The sequence below is a fragment of the Aphelocoma coerulescens genome, chromosome 8 (genome assembly GCF_041296385.1).
Source record: "Aphelocoma coerulescens isolate FSJ_1873_10779 chromosome 8, UR_Acoe_1.0, whole genome shotgun sequence".
NCBI classification, from domain to species: domain Eukaryota; kingdom Metazoa; phylum Chordata; class Aves; order Passeriformes; family Corvidae; genus Aphelocoma; species Aphelocoma coerulescens.
In genome coordinates this window covers 15,804,532-15,825,111 of record NC_091022.1, presented here as the reverse complement: position 1 = coordinate 15,825,111, position 20,580 = coordinate 15,804,532, and the positions used below count along the sequence as shown (strand labels likewise).

Here is a 20,580-nt window from a genome sequence, read left to right as displayed (position 1 = left end):
GAAAATGAATGGTTTAGTCTATGAAAGCTTCATGAAGTCAAGATCATTAAGATGACAATCACAGCTGTCAACTCTATGCTGTCAGGCATACAAAAATTATTTGTATTGATGTTCTTTTATGTTGCAACTTTGATAAACTGATGCATCAGCAAAATAAGAAAATGGAATATTTTTGTGGATCTGCTATAATACATTTTGCCAAGAGTGGGAAACTCATTTATGGGAAGCAGTTTTTGTTTTGTTTTTAAACACAAGAACTCCTACATGTACATGAGAATTACTGTTTAGAACACAAGACTCAGACTGGATATGCATCAAATCTTATCTTTCAGATGTTAGGACAGAGTTCTTTGAGAGATGCAAATTGGTTTTTGGTTCAAGTGTTCCTGCTTCTTAAGCTGCAAACTACATTAGAAGAATTTTTGTTGTTGAAAGGCCTAGCTTTACTTTCAAATAGGAAAATATGACTATTCATCCTCTTCCTCACTAGTGACCTTTCATCTTGCTGATCTTGTAATTTCAGTTCCATTAGTCTAGTTGCTGTGATGGAAAGGGAAGCTAATACTAATTAACACAAGAGCTAAGGTTCCTTAAGTGTTTTGAGCTCCTTTTGTACATCAGAAATGTGAAAAGGAGGAAGAATGAAGTTTTTCCTTGTATTCCTTTTTTTTTTGTACTTCAAAAGCAACATAAAAATGAAAAATGCCTGTGCTCTCTTATAAAGAGTTCAGAGTTTTCCTAAAGAAAGATATGCTAATTATTTAAGTCAACAAAAATATCTGACTGCACATAAGGGTTGATTTTACATTTTAAACACACACGGGCCTTCAAGACACCCCCCCTCCTGACTGCTGATCTTAGACACTATAGCAACAAGTGAACATTTGTTCTGAAGGAATGTGGAGTATGCAACTGGGGGAGGGGTAGTACTATCAGCCACAAACTTATCTCCTAGTCCACTAAGTTAAATAATAACTTCAATCTTCCCTGAAACTGAAGAAATAGCATTTACTATCCAACATTAGCAACCAGCATTTAACAGGCAGCTTACACTTTGACTATGAAGAACACATATTTACTTGAACTCAACTTCAAGAGGAGGTTGGTTTTTTCCTCTTGTTAGAATAGTGAAAACCAAAGAATTGTTCCATGACTGCAGATGAATTAAGCAGTGCACTACCACTGCAAACTTGCAAAACAAAACAAAATACCCAGCTCCTCTGGCTCTGGTCACAGCGTCTGAAAGCCCAAGACTCCCTGACAAAAGCCTGCAGACAGCAGACTCACAGAAAACAGGACGCTTGGGCAAAACAGACTGTGGGATGATCTGGAGTGAAATGAAAAGAAAGGTGGAAAGTTCACTCTCCCAGATTAAGTGCAACAGTCCTGGGAAATACCTATGGTTCATAGCTATGCTTGGGTAATTCCTGGTTCATAGCTATGCTTGCCTCCCATAAACTGACTGTAAAATACTTCTTTTTGCATTGCTGTGGGTTTGCCTTTATCCAGGCTGTACATCAAAATTCTACTTTCTTTGCATAACTTCTCAAGTTTGAGGAAGCTGGAGAGGAACATGACCCAGGGCTTTCTGCCCAAGAGAGGGACCAGAAAAGGACGGGTGTGAAAGTCAAGGAAGCATGGGAAAATGACCAGGAGGTCTCTGGTTTGCTGTGGTCCTACAGCTCCACTAAGAGAAGCAGCCTGTCTAATTTTTTCCCTCTAAGTTTTGCCATTAAAAAGCCCAGGAGAAGCTCTTAAAAAAACATCACTACTACTACTACCTTTCAGTTCTTATCAATAATTTTACTTGTTTAAAAAAAATTAAGGCAGTATTAAATTTTTCTTATCCTTATTTATATCCTTTACAACTTTCAGCTTGAAAGACTATTTCAGATTTGTGAAAGGACAATTTCAGTTTCAGACTGACAGAACTTATATTTAGCAGTGACTACTACTTGGAGATATGTGAAAGGGTGTACTAAGGAATTTCCAGGTCAGAAAGACTGGAAGCAGATATGACTTTGCATGTAAGAAGCAGGTTTCAGAAAGGCAAGTTTAAAAGATGACTGTCAAATCCAAGTGTACCAAAAGCATAGTGCTAAGGTGACCGATTAATTTTCCGTCTACAAAGGGCACTCTCTGCTTGCTGCTCTCCCCACCACCACCTCACCTTCCATATACCCCTGTCAAAGTTAGCATTCAATAATGTAGACAAAATAACTGGTACAGGTTTTAGCAGTGTATGCTGTGATGCCAGACTGGAGGGTCACACCAACTCTGCCTAGAGCTTCACAGTCGTGTTCCATTTTAACCTCTGGCCACTCGTTCCTCTGCCAGCCACCTTCCCCCTATTTGCTGGTACTCAGCACAATCTTACAGCCAACTCATTGAGCTGATCTGGCTAAAAATTAGTTCCTTTCTTCCTAGGCTTAGTTTTCAGGCAGATTTGCTCCCAAAACTTGGCTTGCTATGCAGTCACCAGAGAACTACCACCAGTGTCAGGGAGAAGCAGTGAGATCACAGCCGCTCATGCAAAAGTTTCTTCGCAAACTGCTGTGGAAATAGACCATCAGCATGTTTAAAACAAAACCCCAAACATAACAAGCTTTATAGTAAGAAAACAGCAGTTTTAAGTGCATCCTGTAGATTTTAAGCAGTTACAGAACTGTATCAACAATTCAGCTGCTGATGGAGAAGGGGGAAAAAAAAAAGGCAGTTTCAGCAGAAGAACTGTCAGAATTTATTCCTTCCAGCTGCCCCAGCCTGGTTTAGTCTCAGCCTCCCTGCTACTGCAGCACACAAGGACAATTCTGCTAACTCTGCCATGGGAACAATAACACCCAAAGCAGCAAATCAAAGTTGTCAGAATTCACCTTTTAACACTTAATCTGGTTCAGCAAGAGGATGAACAATCTCATTACAGGCAAATGCATTTAAAACATGCAGTTATTTCCTTGTGGATCAAGTCTGAATAGAGCTACAAAGTACAAAAAACCTGTATTTTAATAATAAATCACAATCATTCTTCAGATATTGCAAGCATATTACACTTTGACAGATTCTGGAAGTGATAAACATTAAAATTCCACTTTAGACTATTTGTCAACATCCTCAAGTATTTTTAATTCTGTGATATTATTTATTAGTTACTAGACAGTTTGTTTTCCCTTTTTTTTGTGCTACATGGAATAAGAGAGACAATGTGCTACATTTTACATGGATTCCTCTACCTTTTTCTAACGATTCTCAATGGTCATTTAATAATTCACAAGAAGGTTGTTTACTCATTTGATAATCACTGTTTTCACAGTTCCCAGAAGTTAGCTGCCCTGATCACATTTTACTTTCCCTTCTCTCGTGAAAGTTAATTTATCACACAAAACACTACCCAGCAGAAAACCAGCAAAATCTTCCATACAAAGTCTAAAGAGATCAGTCCAACTGCCCTCAAAGCAAAACAAATATAAAAAACTCCTGCAAACATTGCTTCCAGAAACTGCTGCAAAGAAAAGTAAATACTTTATCCGATCCTCCTTTAGAGCAGTTTGCCCACCTACCAAGCATTCATAGTATGAGGTGTCATTAGACAGGTAAATACATCTAGTTTAAGGTGTATCAAAGACAGCACCTTTCACTGAGAAACATCAAAATTGGAATAAAGAACAAACAGCAAAATTACACCTAGTATTAAATATTATCATAAATTCAATCTGTAATCTTCACTGCAATAACTAGTGAACTTCAGATTTCCCTAGCAAAACAGGACAAACTGACTTTAAAGAACACTGCCTCAGAAAAAAAAGACATTAGTATTTTAGACTGTAAGAAAATAAAGAAATAAAAATAGAATGCTAAAAATACTGCAGTGCCTTAATCATACTAAAAATAGGGACAATATACATTATCAGGCCAGGAAGGGCTGAAGAGAAATCACTCACCTTTGAGCCTCAGGCACTATATGCAGTAAAAGGCTTCTGGCTTTTAGTGTAGCATGTAATTAACGCCAATCTTCGTGGTGCTAAAAGAAGGTTTTGAAGTCACTAGAGATTACAAGTTCCTCATTTTGAGGAAACTATTTACCTTGAGACACCTTTAGGATAGTCCCACTGGGGTGAATATCTTATCCTTCAAAAATAACAACCTGATAGGTTTCAAGTTAGGTAGCATTCCTGATGCTTTTGAAAGTATTGGTCTTACTATAAAGAGAATGTAAACATTCCTGACCAGGCCATCCAGTTTCAGCAGTACTTTGCCTCTGCTTTAGTTTAAAAACAGAAACCAAACCAAACCAAGGAAAAAAAAAAACCAACAAAAACAAACAAAAAATAAACAAAACCCAAAAATCTATCAAACTCTAAAAAATCAGACACATTCTGATCCTGAGAGAAATTAAAGATAATAGCTTTATCTTGCTAGTCTGGTTTCTAAGATACCTGGGAAAAAAAGAGTATACAAACATTTTAGAATGAACTACAATTTACATTAGTTGAAGATAGGATGAAATTGAAGAAAAAAGTTTTTGCTCATTAAAAGGATGCAGAATCACCCACATGAAGGACACAGTATCACACTTTGAAGGTTACTTCAAAGTTTGTGATAAAGCAAGCAAAAACTTCCAAAATATATTCTAAAGTACAGTCAATAAGACTACATATTAAAATGTAATTACTCCTGCACTTTTAAACCACATGCAAATTTTACCCTTAGAGCTATTCATAATGAGACACAGTATTTCTCACAGTCTCAAGGGCAGACCTTATAGTACATACTATATTTCTTAAAAAAAAATAAAAAGCAGCAGATGTCACAAAACTAGTAGCTAACTACCTTCAGAGTAGGGAAACAGGAATGCTCCCCCCCTTTCTAATGCAATACAAGCAGAAGCTACTATGTATGTTGAAAGATGAAATACTTACTCTCAGTTCATAATTAAGAGACATTTTACTGTGTCCTAAATATTCTTTTGTGTGGTCTTTTTAAACCTGAGAAAATTAATCTCATTTGAGCAAAGACCACACAGTAGCATCATTTACTTAAAGCAACAATAAAGTTTATTATATGCAGTAAAAGCTTGGACTGTAGTCACCAACCTCATACATAAATACCTATTGAAAAGACTCTCAAGTTTGCATATCAATGCAATAAACAATATTGCCTTTGAACTGGTTGATTCTCTAATACAAGTTCGTAAGAGTTAGGTCCTGCATGTTTGGGACAAGAACTAACCTCTTCAAGTTACCGGATTCACCTTAAATATAACTCACACACTCCAAAATCTTTAATATTTTCAGTACTATAGTCAGGTTTTTAAGCCCTCAGCAGGTCTCCATGGGAAGCAAACAACTTCTCAGTTCCTAAAACTGCTTTTACCATAGAAAGTTACTTCTCATCTTGAGTGCCACTACTCTGAAAACCACAGACTGGCTCCAGCCTTTAGACTGTATTTCCCTGTGTGTCCTACCTTTCCAAAGAGGGGTGTAAGTTGAAAGCAACAATAAAAGTTTCTCACACTCTGAGCCGATAGCTGAAATGTTATTGTTGGAACTCAAAAAGCATAGAGAAAACACAGAGAAAACTCACCAGCTTTCAAGCCATTATGTCTTAACAGTTTGTACTCCAGATTTACATTATAACAGAAAGAAGTAAACCTGCGGCACATTAGGAAAACAGAATGCCATCAATAAAACTGAACAGCCAAATGAACAGCACTAAGAATAGCACAAATCACAGGAAATTATCTGAGTCTTCTAAGTATTAATTCAACATACACTCTCAAATCTGGCCTTCCAGGCAGGGATTGCTAGGGAATTTTTTTCATTTTCTTCTTATAAGAAAAGAAAGAAGATTGACTTATTTTGAGTCTTCTCAATAAATTTCAATTATCTCTGACTTCATAAAGTACAAATGCTACAACTGAAGACAATCTTTCAGTTCAAACACAAAAACACAATAACAACAACTGTCCTTACTAGTACTAGCCACATGACAATCTTGCTCATCTGGAAATTGAGCTGAAGACTGGACCAAGAGACTGATGCACTAACTGCATCAGTTCCACTAACCACCACTACAGTTCCAGCCTGTCATCAAGTAGAATTAAATACAAGATTTGTGAAACAGCACTGGATTTATTGACATAGGTTCAAAAAATGCCCAGAGCTCTCCTTTAATGAAAACAACAGTAAAGTATCTTCATCTTATGCCTCAGATTGGAGCATTTATAACAGAATGTTACATCCAATGAGTACAAGGCCTAAGGGACAGCAAGAACCTAAAGGTATGGAACACACAGTATTTCACTCAAGACAAGAGACAACTGCAGCTGCCTCATGTCCAAACATCTGTCAAACTTTTAAACTCAACAGTTACATTCAGAGTGTTTTGTTTGCTGTTTTGGGGAGCTTTGGTTGGTTGGTTGTTGGTTTGGGTTTCCCTTTGCTGAATGAAAGGTATCAAAAATTTATTCAGCATTATGACAATGAGACTACTGTAAGAAATTAAATCATGTTAGCATAAGGAATGCAAAGAGAAGTAGCCTTGGAATCTATGGAACATTTCATTTACCTAGTACTCCCCTCAAGAGACTTCAACTTATTCTTCATGTTACAAATCTACTTGCATTGGTACCATAACAAAACACAGTTCAAGTCTGTAATCCCAAGGCACTTACATTCTAGTTTAGACACAAACACATGTTGTAGCCCAAAATCTCTTAAGATTTTTCATCCAAGATTGGTTCACTACATCAGATGAATGTTAAGTGAACCATGGGTGAATAATTGCTGGGCTCTTCCATGACAGCTCAGGTACCACAAACAGGGAATACAAGCATCAGTCAGTATGACACTGAAGGCACACACTCTTGGCAATCAGCTGCCAACCACTGCAGACCCCAGCAGCAGAACGGGGACAGTTGGGAGCCACATGGCCAACTGGGAGCCATGCGGTCAAGCATGAAGCTACGGTGCATCAGGAGTTTAGACAAATCTGCCAGAGAGGCAATACAACAACTAATAGTTGATGTAGAAGCTTAGGGAACAGTGGTTAGAAGCTAAAAGACCTACAGCAGACTCTAGGAATGCTTACCAAGCAAATATAAACAGTCACTGGTGAAACCCTTCCAAAAAGGAAGAAATTAATTTCCTATCCCCACAACTGATTCCATCTTGGAATAATTAATGTAACTAATTTCAGGCTGGTGGTAAGCTGCAAGCATTACAAACCAGAATTTTATGCACAAGAAGTCTGCTCAACCACCTTAGAAGGTTTTTGTTAGTTTTTGAACAGACAATTGCGAACATTTCCAAACATTAGAAAATGCAAACCAAACTATGCAGCTTCTAGGAGGTTGTCTCCAGCCAGCAGTAAGCAAGGCCAGCATTATGGACCTCTCTATATTACGGGAACAAAGATCAAAAAATACTCCCAACTGTGGAAGAGAAACATCTTTCCTTTATAAATTATAAATCCTTTAAATGGACAACATTTTCACAAATTAATTCTATACCATAGTATAAAACAAGATGACAACTCCTGTCTTCCATGTTAGTTTTTTTGGATCTTCTGAGTTCAAAATTTTAAACTGACAAGTAATTAATTTGCTGCATGGCAACAGGAATACTTCAGTGTTTTAATAGTCCTTTCCTACAGGATGCCCATTTCATTCTCAGTAGCCACCAGACACCCAACCTCACAAATAACTCTGCTCATCCTGTGTGCTCGGCAAAAACCTATAAGGACACGACATGAGCACTGGTGTCAAATTATTGCTCTTTTAAGAATTGTTCACACACCTTTTAGCAGCAGTATTTCAGCTGTGGGCACACTCACTTGAACACAGAGGTGACTGCAAATGCTCAGCACTCAGGACATCTTATACAAAACTGCTCTGGTTGTTATTTCAGCTATTAATCTCACAAAATTTAGATAAAAGCTTTCCTGCTGAGGACCAAAACAGGACTAATGATATTTCCCCAAAAGGAAACACAGTAACGCACACCTCTCACAAGCAAGAAAATTTGCAGTTTCCACCTGCTGGCAGAAGACGGTAAATACTTCTCTTGCAAAGAAAGACAGTGTAGTTATATTCTACCTTCAAACTCAAACTACTAGCGTATAAGACTTTCAAAGACCAAACCAGCCTAGAAAACTGAAACATAACCAAAATAGTAACAGAACTGTTTGGAATTAGAAAATCGTTCAAGTGGTTAAAAAACTGATCAGTTGATGGTCTCACAAATTTAAGTATCAGCCTAGATATCAGCCTAGACAGCCTGCTAAGAACTTATTTTCCCTTGTTACGATTATGAAACAGATTGCACTCTTCTGGTAAGGAAATACAGAACCCAAACTAAAAACCATCACTTCCCGTAATCGTCATGCTGGGGGTGGGGAGGGAAGAGGAAGGGAGGATAAATGGTGAAGGTAAAGGGCAGGGGGAAACAACCACAGCAAACACTAGTTAAAACATACAAATAGAGTTGTTAGGGTTTCAGAAAATCTAAGAATTAAGAACAACTGACACACCTTCTGAAAGAAAGGCTTCCTTCAAATAGAGTAGCACATCTGCAAATTTTCTGACATCATTCACCAGTTGCATGATATATTCTGGATCCACAACAGGATTATCATAGCAGTCAGAGTTGGAGCTAATGCTGCTCAGAGAGCTGCTCTTGGTGCCGCGCCCCATTCCCCAATTTCCTGAATTCGAGATGGTGAAGAAGTTGGAGGTAGACAGTCGGGCTAATCCCAAACCACGCTTGTTACTGCCGCCGTTCTGTCGCAACATCCCAGCAGCCGCTGTGCTTGTAGAGCTCCCGCAGTTAACACTCACTGCCACTTGATGTCCATTGGACAAGCCAAAGGTGAAACGCTTAAAAATTGGGGAGGGGGAAGGAGGTGGAGGAGAAGGGAAAATGCTGATTAGTATAGAAATATATGTGAAGCAATACTTTTGTACTGACAAGATCCAAAACCTCTTTCAAGATGATACTGCTTTACATAAAAATGCTAACTGAGTACTATAAAGGCTTTTGACTATTTGAAGTTATTTAAATATGTACAGTAGATAGATTGTTGCATAAAAAAAAAAAATCAATGGCATGCCAAAATTATTTCAAAAGCTAATTATAATGCATGCTTATTTCATGAGAAAAGTTTCTTCCACGAATGTTTATTCTGCGAACCTTAAAAATTGCATTCTGTACATTTACCAAGACCTATTCTTTACCCTGAAACGTTACTATAACTGAATACAACTGCAAAAACACTTGATGTGATAGACTATGATCAAGATCCCTTCTTGCACGAACCACCAAGCTATATTCAGCATCCTGTCTCTTAAGATAATACACAGCCTTGATCCGATAGGATGAATTTTCTCTGTGCAGTGTGCAAAGCAAAAAACCATGGCCTATCACAGTTTGTCTTGGAAAGGAAAACATCCTCAAAGAAGTTATCTGGGCTTTTCAGCCTGTTATCTACTAATATGAAAGGCAATCAAAAGAAAGACATAGAAAAGTGAAGAGAGTGAAAAAATATTTTAGTATCAAAGTTTATCTGCAAATCTCAGTGCAGTTATCTTGAATGATATTGCTCAGAAAGTTCCACCATAAAAATGCACAGATTTGGGGGAGTATAAATTAAGCAACTACCTGCATTCTGTTCTTTTAGGAAAAAAAAACAAACAAACAGAAAGCTACTGAAAATTTTGCCATGTCAGGTTAAGCAATTCATTTCAAAGCAGCAAACTGCAGGTGGCAGAGTCAGGTACGCTTCCAGCAGCTCCCACAACGCCTGCTGTTGTTCTCTCAACACCAGGAGAAATTCTCATTGTTTACAGTATAGCATAAACACCACAGGGGAAAAAAAACAACCAAAAACCAAACTGCAACACAACAGCTAAAACATTAGTGTGGGTTGCAGACACATCTGCAGCAAATCTTCAAATTCAATTACTTTACCTAAAAATAAAAGTTATTATGAACTAAAATATACAGGTCGAAACGGGTTCTCCTGCATATGTTTGTATTTGGTTAGACCAACTAAAGTAGTAGCACCTTTAACATTTTGAACACTCCCACTGTGAATTTCAATAGGCATTACTCTAATGCACTTCAATTATTTTTCCATTATTTCTGCTTTATTTCTGTTTGTAGTTTAAAAATATCAGAGGAAACATGGTCAAAGCAGTTGTTTTTGTAATTAATCTGAAGGCCTTCCAGGGAATGCGTGCTGGAGGAGGGGGAAGAAAACTTCAAAATTTAACACAAATTAACTGCTGTAATTTCTGTTTACTGCTTAAAGTCAGTACCTGTAAGAGCACTCATAACACTATACAAATAACGTAGATAATTAAGCAATTCCAAACACCTCAAGTAGATTGAAGTGAGGTTTACATTAAACATAGTATTTAAGTAAGTTTCTTCTGTTCCCACATATAATTCTCATGGCTACAAAGCTACTTTGCAATTTTATCTTGCAATTAAGGCAAAACAAGCCACATAACCTTCTCTCCTCTTAACAAGTGTGATATCTATTTATATCGAGAAAGATTTTCATATTATTTAAAAGACGTGCCTCTTTTAAGTCTGGCCAGCTTCACAGTCAACTTTTTAAGTAGCATGATGTCTTAGACCTGTTCCAGTGGGAAGTCCATGCTTTTAAAGCTGTATTATTTTAGAAACGTTGCCTTTTTTGTACAAGTAGTACAAAAATGCCAACACTTTGAAAACTATGGAAGTGATGACAAAGTGTTTCTGAACGGAAAAAAAACTTGAGAAAACCAAAGCAGAGCAGCTTAGCAGAAGAGGCACCTTTTCCTCGTTAATATTAGCCCTTACGTCTGTTCCTCCTGTGTTACAAGGCAGATGGGGAAAGTTTCCCTCCCGGAACACATGCCTTTCATTACTGAGAAGTGTTTCATATTTCTTCAGGAGACTCTGGCTTTGAAAACGAAAAGCATCCACCAGCTTTGCTATAAACGCCTCCAGACTCCTTTGGCTCACAGCGAGCCATTGCCCGTCCCGACGGAAAAAAGATAAAAAAAATAAAGCGCCAGATATTTCAAAAATTTGCTCTCCCAGCACAATTTCCCCAGTAGGGAGGGGAAGAAAGGGGGAAAAAACATAAAGTAAGAAAAAAAGAAAGGAAAAAAGGGGCCACGTCGCTGGCGGGCCGAGGGCAGGGCCATTCCCGGTGTCCTGGGTGGGGGTCGGCGCCCCGCCCTGACCCCGCCGCGCATTCCCGGCGCCCCGCGGCCGCCCCGGACAGCAGGGCCCCGCGGCCGGCACTCCCCGCGGCGCCCCCGCGCAGCGCCGGCCCCGGGGCCGCGGCAGGTACGGGGCAGGGGCCGCGAGAGGTGCGGGCAGGGCGGAGGTGGGCGTGCGGGGAAGCGCCCGGCACCGCTCCGGGGAACCGCCGGGCGGGGCGGTGAGAGTTGCTGGGGCCAGACTCGCACTACGAGGGGGGCGCCGGGCCCGTCCAGCCGCCCCCCTTCGCCCGGCGGCTCACCGGCGCCCTGCCCCACGTTCGCCCACGGCTCCTCCCGACGGCGACCAGCGACGCTCCCCCCCCCCTCCTCCCGCCGCGGCGTTCCCGGTGCCCACGGCCGGCGCTTACCGGAGAGCGGTGGCCGAGCGCAGGCAGCAGCCGCGCCGCCGCGGGCCCCTCGCGCGGCCGCCCCGCTGCCCATGTAGCGCCCTCCCCTCAGCAAGCCCCGCGCTCCGCCGCCGCCCCCGGGGCCGCCGCCGCTCCCGGCCCCGCCCGCGCTCCGCCATTGGCCGGGCGGCTCCAGGGGCCGGGCTCCGGCGGGACACGCCCCCGGCGGGCTCCGCAAGCGCCGGTGCGCGGGCCCGGGCCCGAGCGGGGTGAGCGGCGGGGGAGCGGGACGGTGGCAGGTGCGACACGCGGAGCGAGGGTGCGCCCGCCGGGCCCGCCGCGCAGCGCCCGCCGCGCAGCGCCCGCACAGCGCCCGCACAGCGCCCGCACAGCGCGCACCTCCGCGGGGAGCCGAGACACACCCGCCGTTCAGCGTGCGTGCTAAGCGCGGGGAAAGGAGCCGCACAGGAGCAACTGGCGTACACACAGCAAGCTGCAAAAGTGAGGAAAAGTCCAAATTCAGGCCACGTGGTATTTAGCAAACAGGATTTGCTTTTAAGTGATTTGGCCAACAAGAAACACAAACACCGTGGCAAAGCACAGAATAAATTTCTCGTGCTCAACCTCCCACACTTTGTATTCCTGGATCCAGTTTCTCACTCATTGTACAGCTTCCAGTATTGTTATGGGTGAGTAACGTGTGCATGCACACACTTTCTACTAAGCCTGCTTTTATTTCTGGATGAGCTCTGCTGGCTACTTAATGAAAATGAGAGCAGTAACAAAATAAATATATAACGACAGACTATATCCCCAGGATGGGAGTGGATTCACCTACCCAGACAGCCCAATCTTGGCATAATTTAGCTTCTGAATTTAGTTGCATGTGCAGATACATGCACCTTTGTCTGGTTAAGAGGAAAGAGAAGTTGGAAAAGCAGAAATTTGCATCATCATACAGAAACTCAGATAGTTCTCAGCAACACCACGACCTTTAGACCTGAGTACAGACTTCTGTTACATCATCTCACAGTGACTGATGGCAGCAGTAGCTTTTCCACCTTCTAGATGCAGGACTACAAACCCACACTTTATTTCTTGCTATTAAAAGGCCATTTAAATTCAGCAATCTTAGATCCAATGCCAAAGTTCAGAAATGGGATTTACTTTCAATAACATATCAAAGCCCTCATCATCTAATTCCTAGCCCAGTTCCTCAGTGCTGGCAGTTTCAGGCTTTACATCTTGAGTTTCCCCATCCTTGCTCCAGCCTCCTTCTCCAGCCATTCCAATGCAAGATTTTGTGCTAGGGCACCAACTTTCCCCTTGGTTCATCCTTCCTCTCTGTATTTACCATTACTTATTCTACTGGAATAATTTTATTTTATTTCTTTTGGAATTCATAAAACCTGAAACTAAACAACTAAACTAAAACAAGTTGTGACATTTCTTATCTCTAGTGTCAATGTTAACCACTGTTCAGTAAGTTTTCTTCATCTTGAAAAATTGTAAATAAAATGTGATGTAAATTTAGAAATCCAGTGTTATAAATAACTGTTATAAATTCTTCAAGTCTTCTAATCATGGGGGAAAAAAAGAAAACAATACCCTGAGCTTCAAAAGGATTTTGATCATTCAGGTAATCGACCCTGCAAATGTCAAAATCAGGCCAGAGTAAACAATTGTAAACTAATTTAATGTGAAAGCAAGGAAGTATTGTAGGGAATGTAGGTTAAATAGTACAATCAACAATCACATCATCAGAAACAGAAAGGTTTATTGGGGGGAAAAGTCATTGAAACCATTAGATAAGTGTTCAATAGCAACAAAAAAGATAAACAAGAAATTCCACCTATACTTATCAATAGATAGAATACAAAGCAATGGATACTATTTGGTCAGACAAACCTTTGTTCAGAAGAAAAGCCTATAGCTACAGCAGTCTCTCATCCTTGCAGACACTCTTTGAAAATAGAAGTGACTTTATTTTTCCATAACTACACCATTCCCAGGCACATTTTAGAAAATTCTAGGAAGAATAAACTCAGCTGTTCCAAGTACATATATACTCTAGTCCTTTCACTGTTTCTGAAGTAGACATACACTTCATTATGCTCCAATTCCTCCACAATCTTGTCTCTCCCATGTCAGCTCCCACATAAGCTAACCTGGGTCCATACAAGAGTTCAGCAAATTTATTGGTGAATTGTTTATTTGAAAAAAAAAACCCCAGTTCTAGAGGTCAAATTGAAAGTGACAAAGAAATAGAAACACTAGGATTACATGTTTTTATGCTTTTGTATAATTTTTTTCACTTACTTTTGATTTAAAACATAAAAGTGTTCTACATTGTGGGAGGCCTAGCTTCAAACATCTTTTGAAAAAAGGATTTGAGCCCACATCTGCTGCATTATGGGAATGTTAAGTGAAGTTTTGGGTTTTCCTCAAAGTAAAACAACAAACAATTGTTCTTTTTCATTTTCATTGTTCAGAACTTTTTTCCTCCCCATTTTCAGTTTGGTTGCCAAATTGAATACAGATCATCTGCATTCCCCCTGAATCAAATCTAGCACAAAGCAGCTGCAACCACGTCTCAGACTGTACAGTGTTGATTACCTCCTAAACTGCCTTGGAAAATATTACATGAAAGAGAAACAGAACTAACAGATCTACCTTCAAGAAAATGTGCCTTGCATAAAAGGCCAGGTGTACATCACAGCTTGCAACTTTTGCTGCAGCAGATAAACTGGAAAGAGGATTAAGGGTCTGACAGCTGCTGTATGTTGGTCACCCTTTACTAGTCCACAAGACAAATGCCCCTTTTCAGCCAAGTATAGTCTACAGCATCACTAATGCAGGCTTCAGGACAGTAACAGAAATTGAGCAGGTGAAAAGTTGCTTAAAGTAATTTTTTTTCTGCACTTACCAAACATAGTTTACTTGGAACGAACTATTAGGTAAACTATTAGACAAGTAGTGAAGACTGGGGCAATAAGAGTCCAATGTCTCAACAATGTAGTCTCCAAGAAGAGAAACCAAAACTGAACTTGTTTTCATTAAAAATGCTGAGTTTTCATGAGAGCAGGCACCAAAATGTCTAACTTGGTAAGAGTCAGTTCTATGATTCTTTTAACTTTTTTTTTTTCCTGATAGAGCATGTGTACAAGGTGAAATAAAAGCTATAGCATATTTCTGTTACAATAAAAAAGACAAACCAACAAAACCCCCAAACTCCAAGTACCTGTTTCTTACTTTACTCAGCAAAAGTCCCTTTGAAATCCAAAGAAATACCTGCCTGATGAAAACTGCTCTACATTGCAGCTTCCAGTCACTGTTTCGAGATGAAACATTTCTAGGTTGCAGCATTAATGTAACTAGAACTGGGAAAGTAACTTCTGTTAAAAAAATCAGTTTCAAAATACTGTCTCTATTCTACCTATGTGCAGAAGTGCCAGATATTCTAGACTAGTTGGAAGACATAAATTATGAGCAGATAGCTTACTGCAAGCAATAAGGATTCAGTGCAGAGCTGGATATTTGCTACTATTGTTAACTGCCACGTCTGCAAGAGAAGCAACAGCAAGAAACCCAACTCTGGCCCCACAATGAGCATCACTTTAAATAATTTTTAATTGATTACTTAGAGAGCTAAGTTGGTAGAAGTTTCTACCTTCTGCTTACATTCCAACAAGCAGAATTCTGCTCTCAAGAAGTATTTCCATAAACCATTTCTTTTCAAGAATTTATGTACAGGCTCCTGCAAAAGGCCAACATAATCTGTATATCAGAAAACATTCAAGACTCAGCTTCTGTTAAAGGAAAGAATGTGACATTTTTAGTAAAATAAAACCTGCCCACTGCTATATTTTAAGTTTTAGTAAACTGTTACTGAAGAACAGCTAGAAGTCAAACCTGAAAATTATTTGTATAAAGTCTGAGAAAACTCAGAAAATTGTTCCCCCAGCCCTCTTGCATTTACTGATGGTTTATAAAAGAATTTATTTTTTCTCTCACAAGGTCTTTTTGCTTATAATAAATACCACCCACCTACCTGAGAACCCATCAAGACATAAGATTCATGCACACTTCCTAGAACACTCTGCATTTCAGTCAGTGCAGCTGATGCCCTTAGGGGAGCTATGTGGGTGAAACTACAGCAGCCACTGTGTACTGGTATGAACCTGCAGAGCCAACTGATAGAGAACAGGAGCACCCCATCTCCTGCAGGCGTGCCACTCACACAGGGATCAACCATCTCTCTCTTTGCGGTATTAGTCTTCAAGGCAGACCACAAAGATGAGCAAGGGAAATGAAATCCATAGTTTAGCATGTATTAAAAAATGACATTTTTATTTAATGGCTCATTGTAATTCACCCCCAAGACAATCCATCCATGCTTTTTAATGTAATGAAAAAGGTCTCTTTTCTACAGGAGATATTTGCTCAATCGCCTCTCCCCTTGCCGATAGTCCTCCACTAATCTCTCTTCTATTTCACAATTATTGTCTGGTTTTTCTCTCAGATGATCTAGCTGGTTTTTAGCTTAATGCAGAGCAGTTACTATCAGACCTGATGCCCTCAAACTGTTGACTTTTTCTTTTCAGTTATATCAACGGGTCTTCCCTCTTTTACATGGCATCCTGCCTTGCTCAGGATGAGCTACATAACATCTTAAACTATTCCTCAAAAATTATGCAAGGCTGGAAGCATGATGTGAGAAATGCAACTGGACACGGAACAACTCCATTTGCTAATTCTCCAGGGAAAAGGATTGCCACTGGCATATGCAGCACCCCATTTCCAAATTTTTAACAAGCAGTTTCTTAAGAAACTTCTACCTTAACTAGCAATTGCCAAGGAGAACAGTGGGTGGTGAGGAATGAGAGGAAAGGCTGCATGAAGGAAACAACTTCCAGAACGTTCGCAGCTTGCCAAACACACTATTAACCAACAGTAATTACGGCACAGCGACCTGCTGCTGTGGGAGCCAGAAGGCCTGAAGCTACCACCCTGGCTCAGTTAGCCCCACCTGCCCTACCGGTACCAGCAGGATTTAAGGCAGAGAAAGCCCAACAATTAAGGGTTAGCAGAGAAACAGCCTGTTTCTACAGGGAACAGGAGGTTTGGCTGGGAACTCCTTGTAGGTGGTATCCTGCCAAAAGCTGTCAGCTGGACAGCTCTTGGTCTAGTGTGCTCTGGGCAGCAGGGCTGCTGCCTGCCAGCTGGGAGAGGTGGTAAGCAAAGCTGTCGGTGCTGGATTTGCCTGGCAAGAGAAGGGGCTTGTGATGCAGCTTCTGTTGGCTTTGTGATTTGAGTTAAAGGTTGGAAGTAGATTATAGGATACAGAGACAGTGTTACCCAGTTTCTGGAAGCCCTCAGGACAGCAGGCCTGCAGGGTGCTGAGGGGACTCCTGCTGTCGCTGGGTTTCTGTCTCACTGCTCTGAGCACACAAAGTCCTTCTGCAAGCACTGGCTATCGCTGCTCTCAGCTTCACGTTCTTGACAGTATTTAGTACTTAAAGAATTTGATAAATCAGGTTAAAAAAAAAAAAAGTGTGGCTAGAAATGTTTCCTTCCCCCAAATTTGACTAATTATTAACACAACAGTAAGTCAATTCAAATGTAGCACATAAACCCCTTAATCCTCAGTAGTTTCAGAACTATTTTTAACATACATTCCATTTTTCCTCTAACAATAGTTCTCTGCCAGGGAGAACAGTGTATTTCAGGTTGGGAGAGCACATAAGGTCCTTAAGCAGCAATCAAGTTCATTACATGTGATTAAGGGGTTTCTACTTCCAGATCTATGCTTTTGCCTCTTCCTTCCTTCTCCTGCCTCTGATGTTGTGTCATGATTGTTTCAATCCGGTCCTGACAAAATGATCTAGGTTAAAAGAACCCCTATGGTTAAAGGTCTTGAAGTTCACTCAGATCATTTTGCCAAGACAGCGAGTACAGCCTGCCTCGAAGGTGGCAAACCAAAGTGTATTAGTTTGTGATGGGGTAGGGAGTTGTAACCTCACAACCTGCTTAAGGGGAACCTGGAATGGCTTTTTTCATTGTGGCTCAGGGTTTTCTGTGCTCGTCTTATGGACTCTACTAGGCTTCCATACTCTACTTGGCAGTTTTGTTGCCAGAGATCACATTTTTATGTTGGAGCCTAGATAAATAAAAGAGAGATTCAGCTGAAGATCAGCACTGCTGATACCTTGGTTGTTATGTAGTTTGTTCAAGAAGAAACTGTTTCAGATTCAGTTTTTATGACAATATGTATATTTGAGATACAATGATGTATGTTTGCTGTGAACAAGTGAACCTTGTTTCATGAGTGTAGTTAAAGCATAAAGATGACCAATATTGGCTGGTAAGGACAACTGAGCTAATCGTGATTAAACTGAACTATTGTGCCTGTGTGTTGTTCAAAGTTTATCTGAACTGCACCTAGAGCAGAGTGCTTGGACACGGTGAGGGAAAGGTGATGAACAGCATTCTCCTGTGCATAACTAATGGCCACAGGTTGGTACTTCAGGACTCAAAAGGACTGGGAAATAAAGGTTGTTATTCTCCTCACTAGAGAGCAAGATATACTTCACCTTTTACTAAAGCTCATAATGAAGTTCTACACTAAAGTAGAGCTATGCAATTACTCTTCTTTCCAACTACAAAAGCAGCATCTGACCATAATATTAGCAAGGCTAGGAGAACAAAATCCAGCTATAATGACTGGATCTCAAGCTTTACTGAATTTCATATGCTGGTCACATTACCTGAGGAAGTATTTTTTTGTACAAGGAGCTCATTCAGTAGTTTTCATCCTGGACTTTGTAACCTGAATATCTCGGTCAAGTTCTTTCTAACATCTTCTTACCAAATTAAGTATTACAGTCAGCTTTGTGATACAGTAGTTTCAATCACCTGTATTAATGGAGGTCTTTAAAATGATATTACACTTTATTGAACACTGGTGCATGTATAGATGCTAGGGGTTATAATATTGTTCAAGGAAGTTGCGAAAGTGATTATGATGTGTGCATAGGCTTTCAAAGTACAGCACTATTGCCGGTGTCTTCTGTGTCAGTGAATGCAGATCCTGTGGCAATACTGTCATGAGAATTCTGTGGCATGTCTCTAGACCAGCATCAGGAGAGGGCTCTACTCCTAGTCCTGCATAACAATTTTCTTCATTTGTGGGTGGTATTTCTCATCTACAAACACCTGGTCACCTCTGTCAACCGCAATTATGAATGCTTCTGATCATGAATATGAGTTTCAGACAGAGCTTCTGGGAGAAGATTTTCGACTCTAACTGAGCTTTTCCACCCATCAGTATTTCCTTTCTTTCAAAAGATTGGATCTTCACGCAAGTGATATAATTACAGAGGAAAGAAACATCTGCCATGCAGTTGTGAGACTTGTCCATGTGAACAGATCTCATATAAATAAATGCAAGTAGAAAAGGCACGGGACCTTTAAAGACAAGTTACTAAGTGTCTCTGACTTATCTTTGAGTTTGCTGATCCCTGAATTACTGTACAAAAGCTTCAGTAAAAATAGTGAACTCTATCCAGTTTCTGATGGAACAATTGTAGATGCCTGGTCCCAAGAGACAATTCCTGAGTGGCTCTCAGCCTTGGTGCAGCATCTGAAATCCTGAAGGGGATTTCCTATGGAACGTAACTGCTCTTTGCCCAGGGCACAGGTTGTTAAGCCTATAATGAGGCTCCTAAATCTTCCCGTTCACAATGCAGGGAGTGTAGGTGCCTAATGCAGAATTCCCTGCAGGCCATAGGCTGAGATAGACACCAAGTGCTATAGCCCATCAGTCTCTCACTGGACTTGTCCCAAAAATTCCTAATCCAACACCAACAGTGGTCTGTCTGTTTTGTTTTGTTTCCTGTTTTCACTTTAAATAGTAATGATGAATCTGATTAGCTGCAAGACAGCAGATGCCATGGCAATATAATACTTGAATAACAGATGTGAGAACAGACTCTGGCCTTGTTTTATATGACGTTATTTAATGTTATTTAACATTTTCTTGTGCAATGGAAGCCATGCTTTCTGCTCTTTCAGAAACTCTCTACTGAATAATATGAATCAGGCAGGACCATTATTATTTTAAGTATATATGTGTATATATATATATATACACACCTGAGAAAATAACATAGTATCTAAAAAAGCAGCATATATTTTGAAATATGCTACTAATCACAGAAGGATTAGAGTGATAGAACTGATCTATTTCTGTCATCTTGCCAAGGTAAAATAATCCAATGTGATACTTACGGATATAGGTTAACAAATTGTATAAAGATCTGTTACTTTTGATTATGTATATGGCATAAAAATATAGAATACAATTTACTGCATTGAAAATCACAATATTTTAACATTTTATTCTAAGAAAAGCCATAAATGGCTTGCACTTACTGATAGATATTCAAAAGTTTATTTTTAGCAAGTATTATTTACAAGTCTGTAGTTCTAATGAGAAATCCGAATTATATATAACTAGAAGACTGCAGTATTAAATACAAATTAACCCAAGCCATACTGATCCATGTCCAAGTTATGACTGGTTCATTGGCATGGTAGCAGCATGATACTGTGTTTGATAACAGCAAGAATGAGAAATCAAAGTCGGTACGTTTGCAAATCTAGTGAATGGAAAGGCCACTGATACTGCCTGAGTAATGGCAGAATGCACTCTGACTGGAGACCCTCCTCAGCTTTCTCCTGAATAAATTGTCTTGGTAGGAATGCTTGGGGATGCCCTGTGAGTTCCCCAGCTTGCCCTATGATTCAGAAAGATGGGGGACCCACTCAAGATGGGATGCCTCTGTGAGGAGACTTAGCCTCGTGCCAGGTCAGGATGACTGCAGATAGCGTCCTTTTGCTTTGGCAGACACCGCTGGTAGCTGCTCTGGCAAGAGCAGTCCCAGTAGGTATAAGTCTACAGAGATGAAAATTCTGTTAATC

The 20,580-nt window shown here is 40.3% G+C and overlaps 1 protein-coding gene across 3 annotated transcripts in view; it reads right to left on the bottom strand.

The window, feature by feature from the left end:
• Positions 1-11,704, bottom strand: part of ARHGAP29 (Rho GTPase activating protein 29) — a 51,617-nt gene extending 39,913 nt beyond the window's left edge. For 2 of the 3 annotated variants that reach the window (XM_069022703.1, XM_069022704.1), the window contains exons 1-2: positions 11,620-11,704; positions 8,527-8,872 (exon numbers count right to left, since the gene is read on the bottom strand). In XM_069022703.1, coding sequence (XP_068878804.1) covers positions 8,527-8,788 — 262 coding nt within the window. In that variant the 5' untranslated portion in view covers positions 8,789-8,872; positions 11,620-11,704. Of the gene's footprint in view, positions 1-5,580; positions 5,600-8,526; positions 8,873-11,619 lie in introns of those variants that run through there. The other variant, XM_069022708.1, reaches the window with a different exon arrangement.
• Between the last annotated feature and the right edge of the window lie 8,876 nt (positions 11,705-20,580).